Raw genomic sequence first — 14,246 nt, 5'->3', positions numbered from 1 at the left:
AGATGGTGTTTGCAGAGGTTTACGGGTCCATCAAACCCCAAATCCAGAACTCCTCAGCCATGGGGTGGAGATGAGGGTCTTGGGGCGTTCGAAGAACAGCTGGAGCTCAATGTCAGGTCACTTGGGGAGCACCTGGGACAGGACTAAGGAGGATGGGGAGCACATAGAGGGGTGTGTGTGGGTCAGGAACTATGCAGTGACTAAGTAGTGGAGGCCATGGCTGGGCCTGTGCTCCAAGAGGAAGGGAAAGGGATCTGGCAGGGCTGGCCGGGTTGGAGGTAGAGAGAATTTATGAGCAGAAGGGCTGTGTTCTCAAGGAGGCATGCTGCTGTTTGCGGTGCCTTAGGCAGCTTGCCACAAGCATTTTCAACCAAGCCACACCACATAATGGCCAAAATTGTTCCCACTCATAACCACAGCTGTCTGCCTGGCTGAATGGAAGGCTAGAAAAATGACTCAAGTGCTAACTGCTTAACAAGCCTCTTGTGACAGAGACATATAACCACGTGACAGCCCCATTTAAACCATTTCCTTGAACAGTAGCCATTGGCCCACCTTTCTCTCCTCTACCCTTTCTCCCCTTTTTCCTTTTATAATAACACTTTTTAGGAGGTTGAGTGGGATAGTTAACCCACTAGACACTTAAGCTTTACAACTGGATTTTTGAGGTACATTGGTCCGAATTTAGGGGAAAACATTTCATGCTAAAGCCTGATTTTCTCAGTCTCTGGTTGTTTTTTTTTTTTTGGTTTTGGTGTTGGGGGTGTTTTGTTTTTTTTTTTCTTTTTTGGAGACAGGGTCTCGCTCTGTCTGTCACCTAGGCTGGAGTACAGTGGTGCGACTGTGTCTCGCTGCAATCTCCGCCTCCTGGGTTGAAGCAATTCTCATGCCTCAGCCTCTCAAGTAGCTGGGATTACAGGTGCACGCCACCATGGCAGCTAGTTTTTGTATTTTTAGTAGAGATGGAATTTCACTACCTTGGCCAGGCTGGTCTTGAACTCCTGACCTCAGGTGATCCGCCCGCTTCGGCCTCCCGAACTGCTGGGATTACAAGCTTGAGCCACCACGCATGGCCAATCCTGGTTTTTTTCTGTAGACTTCTGTGGTCATCTAGCCTGACTTTAACGTCAGTTGTGATTGTAACTGGGCTGTGCAATAATGGCTACTTCTGGCAAAATCAGTTTTTCTTCCTTGTGACCTGAAGTCAGGTGGCATTTCTGGATTCACAGTGCTGTATATTTGGGGGCTTTTTTGTCTGTAATTTACTCAGGGCTTTTGTCTTCTCTGAACTCGGAAGGTTTGTGCAATGTCTGTACACTCTGGCTGAGAGGTCTCAAGTTCTGTTCCTGCTTGAGGCTGAGGCCTCAGTTTCACTCCCTCTACAGGAGGACAAAGGATGTCAATGTGGCCTTTTTCATGTGAGGACCTACATGCTGGAGCAGCTTTGTCCAGCTTATAGAAGGGATGGGATGGACTTGGCCCTCCACTTTCCCCCATGCAGTGTCCTGGAATGCCAGGGCCACTGTCTGTGGTCAGTCCTTCACCACCTAAAAGCAAGCTGATCCACAAGGCACCTGGCTGCATCCAGGCCTGCTATCTACAGCCACCATCCTCAGCTTCAGAGCTTATGATCTGGCTCAGGGAAAGTACACGGGCAGTTACAACCCAGAGGCAGAAGTGTCTTGGAGGAAGTACAGGCAATGTAGGCGAACACCTTGACCCAAGTACAGGGTTGAACCCAATCAAGCCTGTAGCACTGGACACACTGATTGACTCTGTCTTATCCACTATGTGGACCTTTCACGAATAATCTTCGTTCCTGGAACAAGTCCATGGAAGCTGTTGCCTAGCAATGTTTTTTATTTTTCAGAGACAGAGTCTTGCTATGTTGCCCAGGCTGGTCTCGAACTCCTGGGCTCAAGTGGTCCTCCTGCCTCGGCCTCCCAAAATTCTAGTATTACCAGCCTGAGTCCCTGTGCCCAGCCGCCTAGCAATTTTTTTTTTTTTTTTTTGGGACGGAGTTTCGCTATTGTTGCCCAGGCTAGAGTGCAGTGGCACAAACTCCGCTCACTGCAACCTCCACCTCCCGAGTTCAAGCAATTCTCCTGCCTCAGCCGAGTAGCTGGGACTACAGGCGCGCACTACCACACCCAGCTAATTTTTGTGTTTTTAGTAGAGACGGGGTTTCACCATGTTGGAGAGAGTCGTCTTGATCTCTTGACCTCGTGATCCGCCCGCCTCCGCCTCCGCCTCCGCCTCCCAAAGTGCTGGGATTACCGGGGTGAACCATCACGCCCAGGCACCTAGCAATTCTTCAACGGTCTTGGTTTACCTCCCCTTTAGAAAGAGCTTAAAGGCAAACAAGGCACATCGTTGCTTAGGCTTGAGGCTTGCTCTCATCGATAAACAACACTGTTATTCTGCTCTGGGGACGACACGGGAAACGTTCCCCACTTCCAGGTGCAGGCTGCAAAACGTGTCAAAACCATCCCTGACATAATGTCAAGAGTAGCTTATACTAGTTTCATCTTCCTTCCTTGGCATTCGAACTGCGTGTAGAACAATTAGCATTTAATATTTGGTAATTAGCATGCTTAATGTGATTCTGAGAAGTTCTTTGACATTCTCATAAAAACAGAAAGCACACTCCCACCCACCCTTCAAGGAGCAAGACCCAGTTTGTCAAGAAAAATTGCGTGCCAGTCTTTTCTGGTGCTGAATATGTATGTTCTGGGCCTCTTCCTGGACACTGCTGGTAAATTTAGAAACTCGTTTAGAAAAGCACTTCTCTCGTATTCAACAGCCTATAGGCTCATGGCTCAGAATCTAAGGGAAAATGGCTAAATCCAGCTTGTTAATTCGCGGGCTGTGATAATTCTTTCCAAGTAAATAAAAACCCTCAGTTCGCCCCGACGAGCCACATAATCTGTTCAAATCCAACAAGGAACCAGATTTTGGACGCAGCGAGGGATACGTTCTACTCGCCCCGTGCAACAACGTAACCCACTGTAGCCGCCCGCTCCCGTGTCTCCAGCCCGAAGGCTGACTCCCGAGTCCGCACGTCCCAGCTCTCTTGCCCTCCACACCAAGCCCGAGTCCCGCAGCCCCTCGAGGCCCTCGGTGCCTCCCAACCCCAAGAAGGGAGCAGAGGCCGATGGTGCACCGCCCAGGCTGCTTGGGGCGGAGGAAGGACCCGGACCCCTTCCGCCGGCCCAGCCCGCCCCGGAACCCGGCCCGGCAGCCCGGCCCCGGCCGGGCCCCACGTGGCCCCCGGAGCGGGCCGCACTACCTTGCTGCTGCCGACGGACGGCGCGCCCCAGCCACTCCGCGCCGCTCTGCGGACCGGTGGCCAATGAGCGCCCGGCGAGGCCGCTTTGCCATTGGCGAGCGCGGGCTCCGCCCCCGCCGGCAGGCCCCGCCCCGCGCCGGGGTTAGGTTGCGGCGCGGGCGGCGGGCGGAGCTGGTCCCGTTGTGCTGCGGCGCCGCGCGGCCTGCAGTCCCGGGCCCGCGCCCCGCGCCGCCCGCCCGCCCGCCCGCCATGGAGCCCGGCCCCGACGGCCCCGCCGCCTCCGGCCCCGCCGCCATCCGCGAGGGCTGGTTCCGCGAGACCTGCAGCCTGTGGCCCGGCCAGGCCCTGTCGCTGCAGGTGGAGCAGCTGCTCCACCACCGGCGCTCGCGCTACCAGGACATCCTCGTCTTCCGCAGGTACCGCCGCTGCCCGCAGGCGCCTGCCCCCTCTCGGCTCAGCCCGGGCCGCCTGCTGCCCGCCTCACGGGCCCCTCCACGCCTGGACCCAAGCGGGCTGGACCCCGTCCTGCCCTGGCCCCCTCGCCACCCCTCACCCCGCCTCCCTGGGCTGGGGCTGGGGCTGCGGGCTGGCCTCTTGGGCTGGGGAGCCGGAGTCTGCGCCCCGCTCCACGTGTCAGCCTCAGGACACGTCAGAGTCCAAGGAGACCCCGGGACCCACCCCGGCCTCCACCGGGCGGCCCGCTTGCCGTTCCTCGCCACGTGTCACCATCGCTCCTCACCCCTGGGACCCCCTAGGCGGGATGGGGAGACCCTCCTCACCCAGGGCGGCTTGGGGTACGTTTTCCCCACCCCAGAGAACCCAGGTCCCCGACTGTCACTCCGCCCGCAGTAAGACCTATGGCAACGTGCTGGTGTTGGACGGTGTCATCCAGTGCACGGAGAGAGACGAGTTCTCCTACCAGGAGATGATCGCCAACCTGCCTCTCTGCAGCCACCCCAACCCGCGAAAGGTACCCTAGTGTCCCCTGGAACAGTGCTGGACGAGGGGCGGCCCCAGGTGTGCCCCGGGCCCTTCCCAGATGCTGCCTGCACGGTTGTCAGAGAAAGTGCTAGCAAGGCCAGGGGAGTCCCGCGGAGGGGTGGGGGCCGACACTGACGCGGCCTCGGAAGCCTAGGGCAGCCCTGGAAGGAGCTTCCAGGAAAGGGGACACCGGCACGAAAGCGTTTCCGAGGGTAGAAAATGATGAGGCCCGTGGGTCCGAGGGGTCAGGGGTTCTGCTTCAGGGGCCTGGGGGCGCCCAGTCCTGCCAGGGCCCCTGCCTTGACTGCCCCCTCCTCCCAGGTGCTGATCATCGGGGGCGGAGATGGAGGTGTCCTGCGTGAGGTGGTGAAGCACCCCTCCGTGGAGTCCGTGGTCCAGTGTGAGATCGACGAGGTGAGTGCCGGCGTAGAGCCAACTGAGTGGGGTTTGAGTCCTGGTTCTCCCACCGGCCAGCTGTGCCCTGAAACGGCTGCACACCCCTGAGCAAGGCAGGTAGGGCCTGTTTCTCCATCTGGAAAACACCTGGTTGGGGAGGGTTCAGTAGGAAAACCAGATGGCAGAGGGCCTGGCAGGTGGTGAGGGCACCTGCGTGGCGAGTTCTTAGTAAGACTGAGCTGATTTTTTTTTTTTTTTGAGACAGAGTTTCGCTCTTGTTGCCCAGGCTGGAGTGCAATGGTGCGATCTCGGCTCACTGCAACCTCCACCTCCTGGGCTCAAGTAGTTCTTCTGCCTCAGCCTCCCGAGTAGCTGGGATTACAGACATGCGCTACCATGCCCGGCTAATTTTGTATTTTTAGTAGAGACAGGGTTTCTCCATGTTGGTCAGGCTGGTCTCGGACCTCGAGACCTCCGCCAGCCTCGTCCTCCCAAAGTACTGGGTTTACAGGCATGAGCCACCACGCCCAGCCGACTAAGCTGATTTTTAATCTGAGCCCGAGGCAGGGCCCAGAGACAGCTCAACTATTTGTATGTTACCCCTTACACTGAATAGCTGCTCACTAAAATCACGCTGCGTGCCAGGTGTTGCCCGGGTACGGCGACAGTGGTAGACAGATCAGTCCCTGCCCTCTAGGAGCTGATCTACTAGTTAAAGGAGACATCATATGGCCAGACGCGTTGGTTCACGCCTGTAATCCCAGCACTTTGGGACGCCGAGGCGGGCAGATCACCTGAGGTCAGGAGTTCAAGAGCAGCCTGGCCAACCTGGTGAAACCTCATTTCTACTAAAAACACAAAAATTAGCCGGGCATGGTAGCACACGTCTGTAATCCCAGCTACTAGGGAGGCTGAGGCGGAAGAATTACTTGAGCCCGGGAGGTGGAAGTTGCAATGAACCAAGATCTCGCCACTGCACTCCAGCCTGGGTGACAGAGCAAGAATCTGTCTCAAAAAAAGCAACAAAAAAAGAGACATCAAAGGATGGTCTGATGAAGGCAAGACAGGGGCCGGGGGGACAGGAGAAGGCAGGGTTCCTGTGAATGCATGGGGGGTGGTCAGGGCAGGCCTCCAGGAGGTGGCATTTGAGCTGAGGCCTCAGTGAAAAGCAGGTGGCCGTGTGCAGGGAGGGGGAGGTTCTCCTGGCCAGAGGTTGGAACTGCATCCTTCTAAAATAGGAAACAGGCCAAGCGCTGGTGGCTCACACCTGTAATCCAGCACTTTGGGAGGCTGAGGTGGGCAGATCACAAGGTCTCTACTAAAAATACAAAAAAAAAAAAAAACGGCCCGGCTTGGTGGCGTGCGCCTGTAATACCAACTACTTGGGAGGCTGAGGCAGAAGGGTGCAGTGAGCTGAGATCGTGCCACTGCACTCCAGCCTGGGCAGCAGAGCAAGACTGTCTCGAAAAATAAATAAATAAAATAGGAAGCGACAAGAAAGCCACTCAGACGGGGCGAAGTAGCCAAGTATGATTGAACACACTTGAAGTCCCGGCTACTCAGGAGGCTGATGGGGGAGGATCACCTGAGCCCTGGAGGCCGAGGGTGCAGTGAGCCATGATCGACGCCACTGCACTCCAGCCTGGGCCAGAGTGAGACCCTGTCTCAAAAAAAATAATAAATAAAAGGGAAGGGGTTGGCCAAGGCAGCTTGCCTGTGAGGCACTTGGAGAGTCCCACGTGGCTGTGTCTGGCTCCAGGTCCCCCAGCCCCTTGGCCCAGACTGGTCCCTCCCATCCCCTCCAGGATGTCATCCAAGTCTCCAAGAAGTTCCTGCCGGGCATGGCCATTGGCTACTCTAGCTCGAAGCTGACCCTACATGTGGGTGACGGTTTTGAGTTCATGAAACAGAATCAGGATGCCTTTGATGTGATCATCACTGACTCCTCAGACCCCATGGGTAAGCAGCGGATGGGCCCCAGGGTTTTCTGGCAGCTGCAGGTCTGGAGGTCAGCCTCCCCCAGACTTTCAGAGTAGAGGATAGAGCGGCCTCCCACCCCCCGAACTAGAGCTGTACTTTTCCCTTCTCAGTTGTTACCTGCCCCCTGAAACATGGCTCAGGACAGTAGGCAGGAGCCAGGCCACTGCCCAGATTCACAAGCTGGGGCCCAAGGAGAGTGGGGATCTGGCATTGGGACACTGAGGCCCCTGTGTCCTCTTTAGCCTCTCCTCTGCTCTGTACTGGTCAGCATTGGAGTGGGGGCAGGTTCTAGTCTTGAACCAAGGCCTGGGGTAGAGGTTCCTCTGCTGTGGTGCCAATGAGACTCCCCCAAGAATGGGATTCAGGTGTGGATCCCCCACAGACCTGGGTTCAGATCCTGGCTCTGGCCACCTGGCAGCCGTGTGGGTGACAGTGGCCCTGGAGGTCGCAGCCAGAGTGTTCAGTGTGTCTCCCTCTGTCTTCCCCAGGCCCCGCCGAAAGTCTCTTCAAGGAGTCCTATTACCAGCTCATGAAGACAGCCCTCAAGGAAGATGGTGTCCTCTGCTGCCAGGGTGAGCCACAGGCCTGGAGCACTGGGGTGGGGTGGGGTGGGGCAGGGCGGGGCGGGGTGGGGCAGGGCAGGCCCCGCCGGATGCTGATGCTTCGGGGCCCCCAGGCGAGTGCCAGTGGCTGCACCTGGACCTCATCAAGGAGATGCGGCAGTTCTGCCAGTCCCTGTTCCCTGTGGTGGCGTACGCCTACTGCACCATCCCCACCTACCCCAGCGGCCAGATCGGCTTCATGCTGTGCAGCAAGAACCCGGTGAGATGGGGGTGCCTGGGGATGGGGGTCGGGGGGAAGGTGGGCGTAAATAGTGATCTCTCCCCCTGCCGGGCGCAGTGGCTCACGCCTGTAATCCCAGCCCTTTGGGAGGCTGAGGTGGGCAGATCACAAGGTCAGGAGATCGAGACCATCCTGGCTAACACGGTGAAACCCCGTCTCTGCTAAAAATACAAAAAACTTAGGTGTGGCAGCGTGCGCCTGTAGTCCCAGCTGCTGGGGAGGCTGAGGAAGGAAAATGGCGTGAACCCGGGAGGCGGAGCTTGCAGTGAGCCGAGATTGCGCCACTGCACTCCAGCCTGGGTAACAGAGCGAGACTCCGTCTCAAAAAAAAAGAAAAAGAATAACCCTTCCCAGGCCAGGTGCGGTGTCTCATGCCTGTAATCCCAGCATTTTGGGAGACCAAGGTGGGCGGATCACCTGAGGTCAGGAGTTCAAGACCAGCCTGACCAACATGGAGAAACCCCATCTCTACTCAAAATACAAAAAAAAAAAAAAAAATTAGCCGGGCGTGGTGACGCATACCTGAGGCTGAGGCAGGGGAATCACTTGAACCTGGGAGACAGAGGTTGCAGTGAGCTGAGATGACGCCACTGCACTCCAGCATGGCAACAGAGCGAGACTCCGTCTCAAAAAAAGAAAAAAAAAAGTGCCCCCCCTGATGTACCCCTGGCCCGGTCCCCAGAGCACCAACTTCCAGGAGCCGGTGCAGCCGCTGACGCAGCAGCAGGTGGCACAGATGCAGCTGAAGTACTACAACTCCGACGTGCACCGCGCCGCCTTCGTGCTGCCGGAGTTTGCCCGCAAGGTGGGTGGCCTGCAGGGCTGGGTGGTGGGACCCAGGGACCCAGAGCGCCCTCCTGACTGGCCTCGTGTCCCTCCAGGCCCTGAATGATGTGAGCTGAGCCCAGGCGCCACCACTGATGCCACCCAGGACCTCGGACCTTGGAGCCTCCGGGGTGCCTCGGCCCCTCCAGCCCTGGGCCCGACCTCCTGCCGGCTCTCGCCCACCAAGTGTTACAAGCCCCAGAATGCTGCCCGGCCTGCCCTGCTGGGCGGACTGTCTGTGTGTCTGTCTCTCTGGCGTTCCACCTCCAAGCCTATACCAGCTGTGTACAGCGCCATCTCTCTGCCTTCTGTTGCCCCTCACTCACCAAACACGTGTATTTATAGCAAAGATTGGAGTCCTGTGTCTCCCGACCTTGGCTGGGCCCAGGCAGGGCCACATTCACCATTGGGTGCCTCTGGGGTGAGGGTCTGCAGGGGCCTTCCTGGCTGACCCCCAAGTGTCTACTGCAGGGCTGGGGCTGCAGGCGGGCCCTCGTGGATAGCCTGGGGCACAGAGGGTCACTGCAGTCGTCACGTGGGACCCAGAGCTGTCCTGGGAAGCCGTCCCTTTACCAAGCCCTTCAAAAAGCCACTGGTGACAGCCCCCCAGAGCAGTGGGGTGGGTAAGATCAGGGTGGGGCTGCCCAGGAGCATTCTCAGAATTGGAGCCACTTACAGGTGTAAGTCAGGTCCCATCCAGGTACTCTGGGGCAAATACAGGAAGGGGTAGCGGGGCTGGTTACCTTCGACCTTTTTAAGCACATCAGGAGCTAAACACTGGCCCAGTGACTGTGCCCTGACCCCACTCGGTATTCAGACTTGGGTTCAAATTCCCACCATGCCCCGCCCCCCATGTGGACAAACAGAAAGCAGGTGTGGGCGCCCGCACCAGGGACTGCGAGGACCAGGGCTGTCCCCTCTCCAAGGTGCTGAACTCCTGCCTTCCAGGACGCAACGGTGGTGGGAGGAGAACAGGAAAGGAACCCTCTTTGCATGGGCCTGAGTTGCCAACCCCTTTCCCCACCCTGGGCAGGGGCTGGGCTAGCGGACGCATCAGGGTGGGAGGCCCCACTCCCAGCCGAGGCAGCCACCTCGGAGCCCTAACTCCCCTGGGACATCAGAATAAGGGGGATTCAGTTTCACCATCAACTCTGGCCTCAGGCCAGTCACAGCCCTACAGTCTCCACCCGCCCCCCACTCCCCACCCCTGTGAATCCACCAGACTAAGCACCTTCAGACCTTTGGCCCATCAGCAGATCTGACCTCAGGCTAACTTCTCCAGGCCACCCTGACCTTTCAAATCAGTCTGGGGAGCTGACGTCTGCCCCCGGGCCTTCACAGTCCCAGGGAAGGCCCGAGAGGAGCAGCTGGCGGTCAGGTGGGTTGGCAGGGGCTATTTCTGGAGCCTGACAGGCCAGGCTGCAGCTGGGTGGGCCAGGCACTTTCATTTAATCTTCACAACCACCTGCCCGCAAGACACTGTTCTTGCTGCACAGAGAGGCAAGGCGATGTGCCTAAGGACACACAGCCAATCAGCAGCCACCGTCCGAGGTCACTCCACCCTGCTCACCCCAGGGTCTCCTGCCTCTCAGGCCAGGTACTCTGGAGGTCCCGGCATGGATGGTCTCTCTGACATCTACTCCCTGGCCAAGATCCAGGCAGGGAATGCTGCCCCTTTAGAGGGACGACCCCGTGAGCCCCTAAGTGTGAGGGCCTTTCCCCAAGGGCTCTGGAATCGGACCTCGGTCCAGATCTCAATCTCAACTCTGCCTCCCTTAGCTCTGTGACCTGCAGCCACGCCGGCCCTCTGCCGGTGACCCCGATATCAGAGGGGGAGCACACCATCCCTGTTAGGAAGCTTTGGTGAGAAGCACGTGTGATGCAGCCCTCAACCAGTGCCGGCCCTCTGCACTGGCCCATCAGGACCACCTATCAGGGCGAGGAGAGAGAAGGGAGGTGGACCAGGTTTCGGAAACAGCCGGAGCCATCTGGGAGGCAGGAGATCTGGGAGCAGCCGCAGGAGATGAAGTTGCCGGCAGCGTAGATCCTCCGCCTCCCCAGCCTATAGTCAAGTCTATACACACACCTGCCCACCGCGAAGGGGCATGGGCCAGGGACGGAGGCAAACCTGAGCCCCATGACTGGGTGGGTGCGATGCATCCCAGGATGATCTGCTGAAACAGAAGCAGCCTTGATGAGGACACAACCTGGGTCCCCCAACGTCCCAGAAATCTCTGGGCCACAAACAGGCCCAGTGTGGCATGGGGAACGACACCAATCCTATCTAGACTTTTCAAAGTTTGATATTTCAAAATTAGCCAGGCCCCTGGATTAAGGATTCATGGGTCCATGTGGCTTGTCAGAAGAAAAATCACAGTCGTCCTTCTGTGGCCCCTTTCCCTCTTGGAGCTGATTATTTGGGGTTTATCTTCTGTAGTAGAAGAAATCGATTTGGTGTTTGTCCCCAGTTCCTGTCACGGAGCCCCCAACACCTTTGGAAATTCCTGATCGGTAGGAGTGTCTTGTCATTCATTACATGCTCCGTTAGAGAACCCCCGAGTTTATGCTAATGCAGTGGTTTAGGGTAGAGCCCCGGGGGAGCCTCAGGGTGGGGCTGGTAAGACCTAAAGACTGGAGGGTTGGGACTTTCACCCCAGCCGGTGACCGCCAGGAAAGGATCAGGAAGGCTCTGGAGATGAAGCTCTACAAATTCATGAACAATGAGCACAGCCCGGGGTGGTGGCTCACGCCTGTAATCCCAGCACATTGGGAGGCCAAGGTGCGCAGATCACTTGAGGCCGGGAGTGTTGGGAGGGCAACATGGCAAAACCTCATCTCTACTAAAAATACAAACATTAGCCGGGTGTAACCGTCTATAACCCCAGCTACTCGGGAGGCTGAGGCAGGGGAATCACTTAAACCCAGGAAGCGGAGGTTATGAAACTGCCGTTGCCAAATTTTGACTGAGACAGTGAAAGAGACCTAACTTAACCAACTCCATCTTGCTTCTAGCCTCCAAGCTGTCCTTGTTCATTCCTGGGCGTAGGCTGAACTAACTTTGGGAGAAACTTAGTTTATAGTTTAAACAAAGGCGGTCACAGCCCTTTCTCAAAGCAGATGTTCTTGCCTGGGGACTAGATTGTCTTTGTAGGATTAACATTAGCCACAAGATTAGAAATTATGGTTTAGAGTCATGCAGCTGGAGGCTACAAGATTCCGACCCTCCCTAAACTGCTCCTAAGATCAGTGCTTGAGATATTTTGCAGACCCTGCCTTGATGGATCAGCTGGCACCACCCAGATGGATAAACTGGCTCATCTGATCTTGTGACCCCCAACCAGGACTCAGGGCAAGAAAACAGCTATGACCCCGATTCCCTGTGATTTCACCCCTGACCAATCAGCACTCCTGGCTCACGGGCTTCCCCCTACCCACCAAGTTATCCTTAAAAACTCTGCTCCCCGAATGCTCGGGGAGACTGATTTGAGTAATAGTAAAATTCTGGTCTCCCGCACAGCCAGCTCTGCGTGAATTACTCTTTCTCTATTGCAGTTCCCCTGTCTTGATGAATCAGCTCTGTCTAGACAACTGGCAAGGTGAACCCTTTGGGCGGTTACAGTTACAGTGAGCCGAGATCGCGCCACTGCACTCCAGCCTGGGCGACAGAGCAGGACTGTCTTAAAAAAAAAAGGAAAAAAGGAAAAAAAAACAAACAAAAACATTTAAAGAAAATAAAAGGAAAAAGCAAAAGAAAGAATAAAAGAATAATTCTGGACGGAAATAGAGTTATAATTTAGCATTGATCAGGCTGCACTCTGGCCTGCCTCCATGTAACTGAAAGTCAGGTAGCACCGCGCCTGACCAGGCTTTTGTTTAAGAATTGCTTGAGTTAGACAGGGCACTGTGGCTCATGCCTGTAATCCCAGCACTTTGGGAGGCCGAGGCGGGCGGATCACCTGAGGTCAGTAGTTCAAGACCAGCCTGGCCGACATGGTGAAAGCTGGTCTCTGCTAAAAATACAAACATTAGCCGGATGTGGTGGTGGGCACCTGTAATCCCAGCTACTCGGGAGGCTGGGGCAAGAGAATTGCTTGAACCCGGGAGGCGGAGTAGCTGGGATTACAGGCACATGCCTCCACGTCCAGCTAATTTTTGTATTTTTAGTAGAGTCTGGGTTTCACCATGTTAGCCATGCTGACCTCAAGTGATCCACCTGCCTCGGCCTCCCAAAGTGCTGGGATTAAGGCTGGGCGCAGTGTCGAGAGTTTGAGACCAGCCTGACCAACATGGAGAAACACCGTCTCTACTAAAAATACAAAATTAGCTGGGTGTGGTGGTGCATGCCTGTAATCCCAGCTACTAGGGAGGCTGAGGCAGGAGAATCGCTTGAACCCAGGAAGCAGAGGTTGTGGTGAGCCGAGATCGCACTATTGCACTCCAGCCTGGGCAACAAGAGCAAAACTCCGTCTCAAAAAAGAAAAAAAAAAAACACCAAAGTGCTGGGATTCCAGGTGTGAGCCGCCGCATTTGGCCTTATGATAACATTTTATCTCCTACACAGTTTCTTGTTTTCCCTGGAGGTTCTTTTTTGGTTTGTTTCTCATTTACTTAGTTTTCAATAAATTTATCACTGATTTAGCCCCATATTTTTCACCAATTCTCTAAAGCTCCTTGTACTCAACAGGTGTTCTGTCATCATCCCCTTTCTGGAGAAGCTGTCCAGAGCCTTCTCACCGCCCCCAATGGAGTCCCTTAGTGAATGGCATCTCTTGGACCTTATGTCTTCCTATCGAACCGCCCTTGCAAAATTGTGGCATAACTGACCCCATCCTGCTCCTGACCTCCAAGCTGACCCTGCTCATTCCTGGGCGTAGGCCCAGCTGACCGGTGGGAGGAATTCAGAGTTTAACTTGAAACAAAAATAATAATAATTCCTCCCTAAAACTACTCTCTTCCCTGTACGGGGGCTGAACCACCACCTTGGTAAGATTTTTTTTTTTTCTTTAAGACGGAGTCTCGCTCTGTCGCCCAGGCTGGAGTGCGGTGGCGCAATCTCAGCTCACTGCAAACTCCGCCTCCCGGGTTCACACCATTCTGCTGCCTCAGCCTCCCGAGCAGCTGGGACTACAGGCGCCCGCCACCACGCCCGGCTAATTTTTTGTATTTTTAGTAGAGACGGGGTTTCACCATGTTAGCCAGGATGGTCTCAATCTCCTGACCTCGTGATCCGCCTGCCTCTGCCTCCCGAAGTGCTGGGATTACAGGCGTGAGCTACCGCGCCCGGCCTTTTTTTGTATTTTTAGTAGAGATGGGGTTTCACTGTGTTAGCCAGGATGGTCTCGATCTTCTGACCTCATGATCCGCCCGCCTCGGCCTCCCAAAGTGCTGGGATTACAGGCATGAGCCACGCGCCCGGCCTCCACCTTGGCAAGATTAATGAGCAGTCACAAGACAGGTGTAGTTTCTTTCTTTCTGTTTCTTTTCTTTTTTTTTTTTTTTAAGACACAGTCTCGGCTGCACACGGTGGCTCATTTCTGTAATCCCAGCACTTTAGGAGGCTGAGGCTGGTGGATCACAAGGTCAGGAGTTCGAGACCAGCATGGCCAACATGGTGAAACCCTGCCTTTACTAAATATACAAAAATTAGCCGGGCATGTTGACACATGCCTGTAATCCCAGCTACCTGGGAGGCTGAGGCAGGAGAATTGCTTGAATCCAGGAGGTGGATGCTGCACTGAGCTGAGATCATACCACTGCACTCCAGCCTGGGACAGAGCGAGACTCCGTCTTTTTTTTTTGAAACGGAGTCTCACTGTGTCCCAGGCTGGAGTGCAGTGGCACAATCTCGGCTCATTGCAGCCTCCAGGTTCAAGTGATTCTCCTGCCTCAGCCTTCCAGGTAGCTGATATTACAGGCACGCATCACCACGCCC

The 14,246-nt window shown here is 55.8% G+C and overlaps 1 protein-coding gene across 1 annotated transcript; it reads left to right on the top strand.

Annotated features, from left to right (window-relative positions):
• Window positions 1-3,421: 3,421 nt before the first annotated feature.
• On the top strand, window positions 3,422-8,665 carry SRM (spermidine synthase). The gene is made up of 8 exons (XM_030805217.1): window positions 3,422-3,705; window positions 4,139-4,259; window positions 4,592-4,684; window positions 6,472-6,625; window positions 7,135-7,218; window positions 7,323-7,468; window positions 8,172-8,294; window positions 8,371-8,665. Exons 1-8 carry the CDS (start codon window positions 3,539-3,541, stop codon window positions 8,389-8,391), a joined length of 909 nt encoding a protein of 302 aa, XP_030661077.1. The 5' UTR covers window positions 3,422-3,538; the 3' UTR covers window positions 8,392-8,665.
• Window positions 8,666-14,246: the final 5,581 nt, after the last annotated feature.

The sequence above is a fragment of the Nomascus leucogenys genome, chromosome 24 (assembly GCF_006542625.1).
Source record: "Nomascus leucogenys isolate Asia chromosome 24, Asia_NLE_v1, whole genome shotgun sequence".
In the NCBI taxonomy this organism is placed as follows: Eukaryota; Metazoa; Chordata; class Mammalia; order Primates; family Hylobatidae; genus Nomascus; species Nomascus leucogenys.
This window is presented reverse-complemented; position numbering and strand designations above follow the sequence as displayed.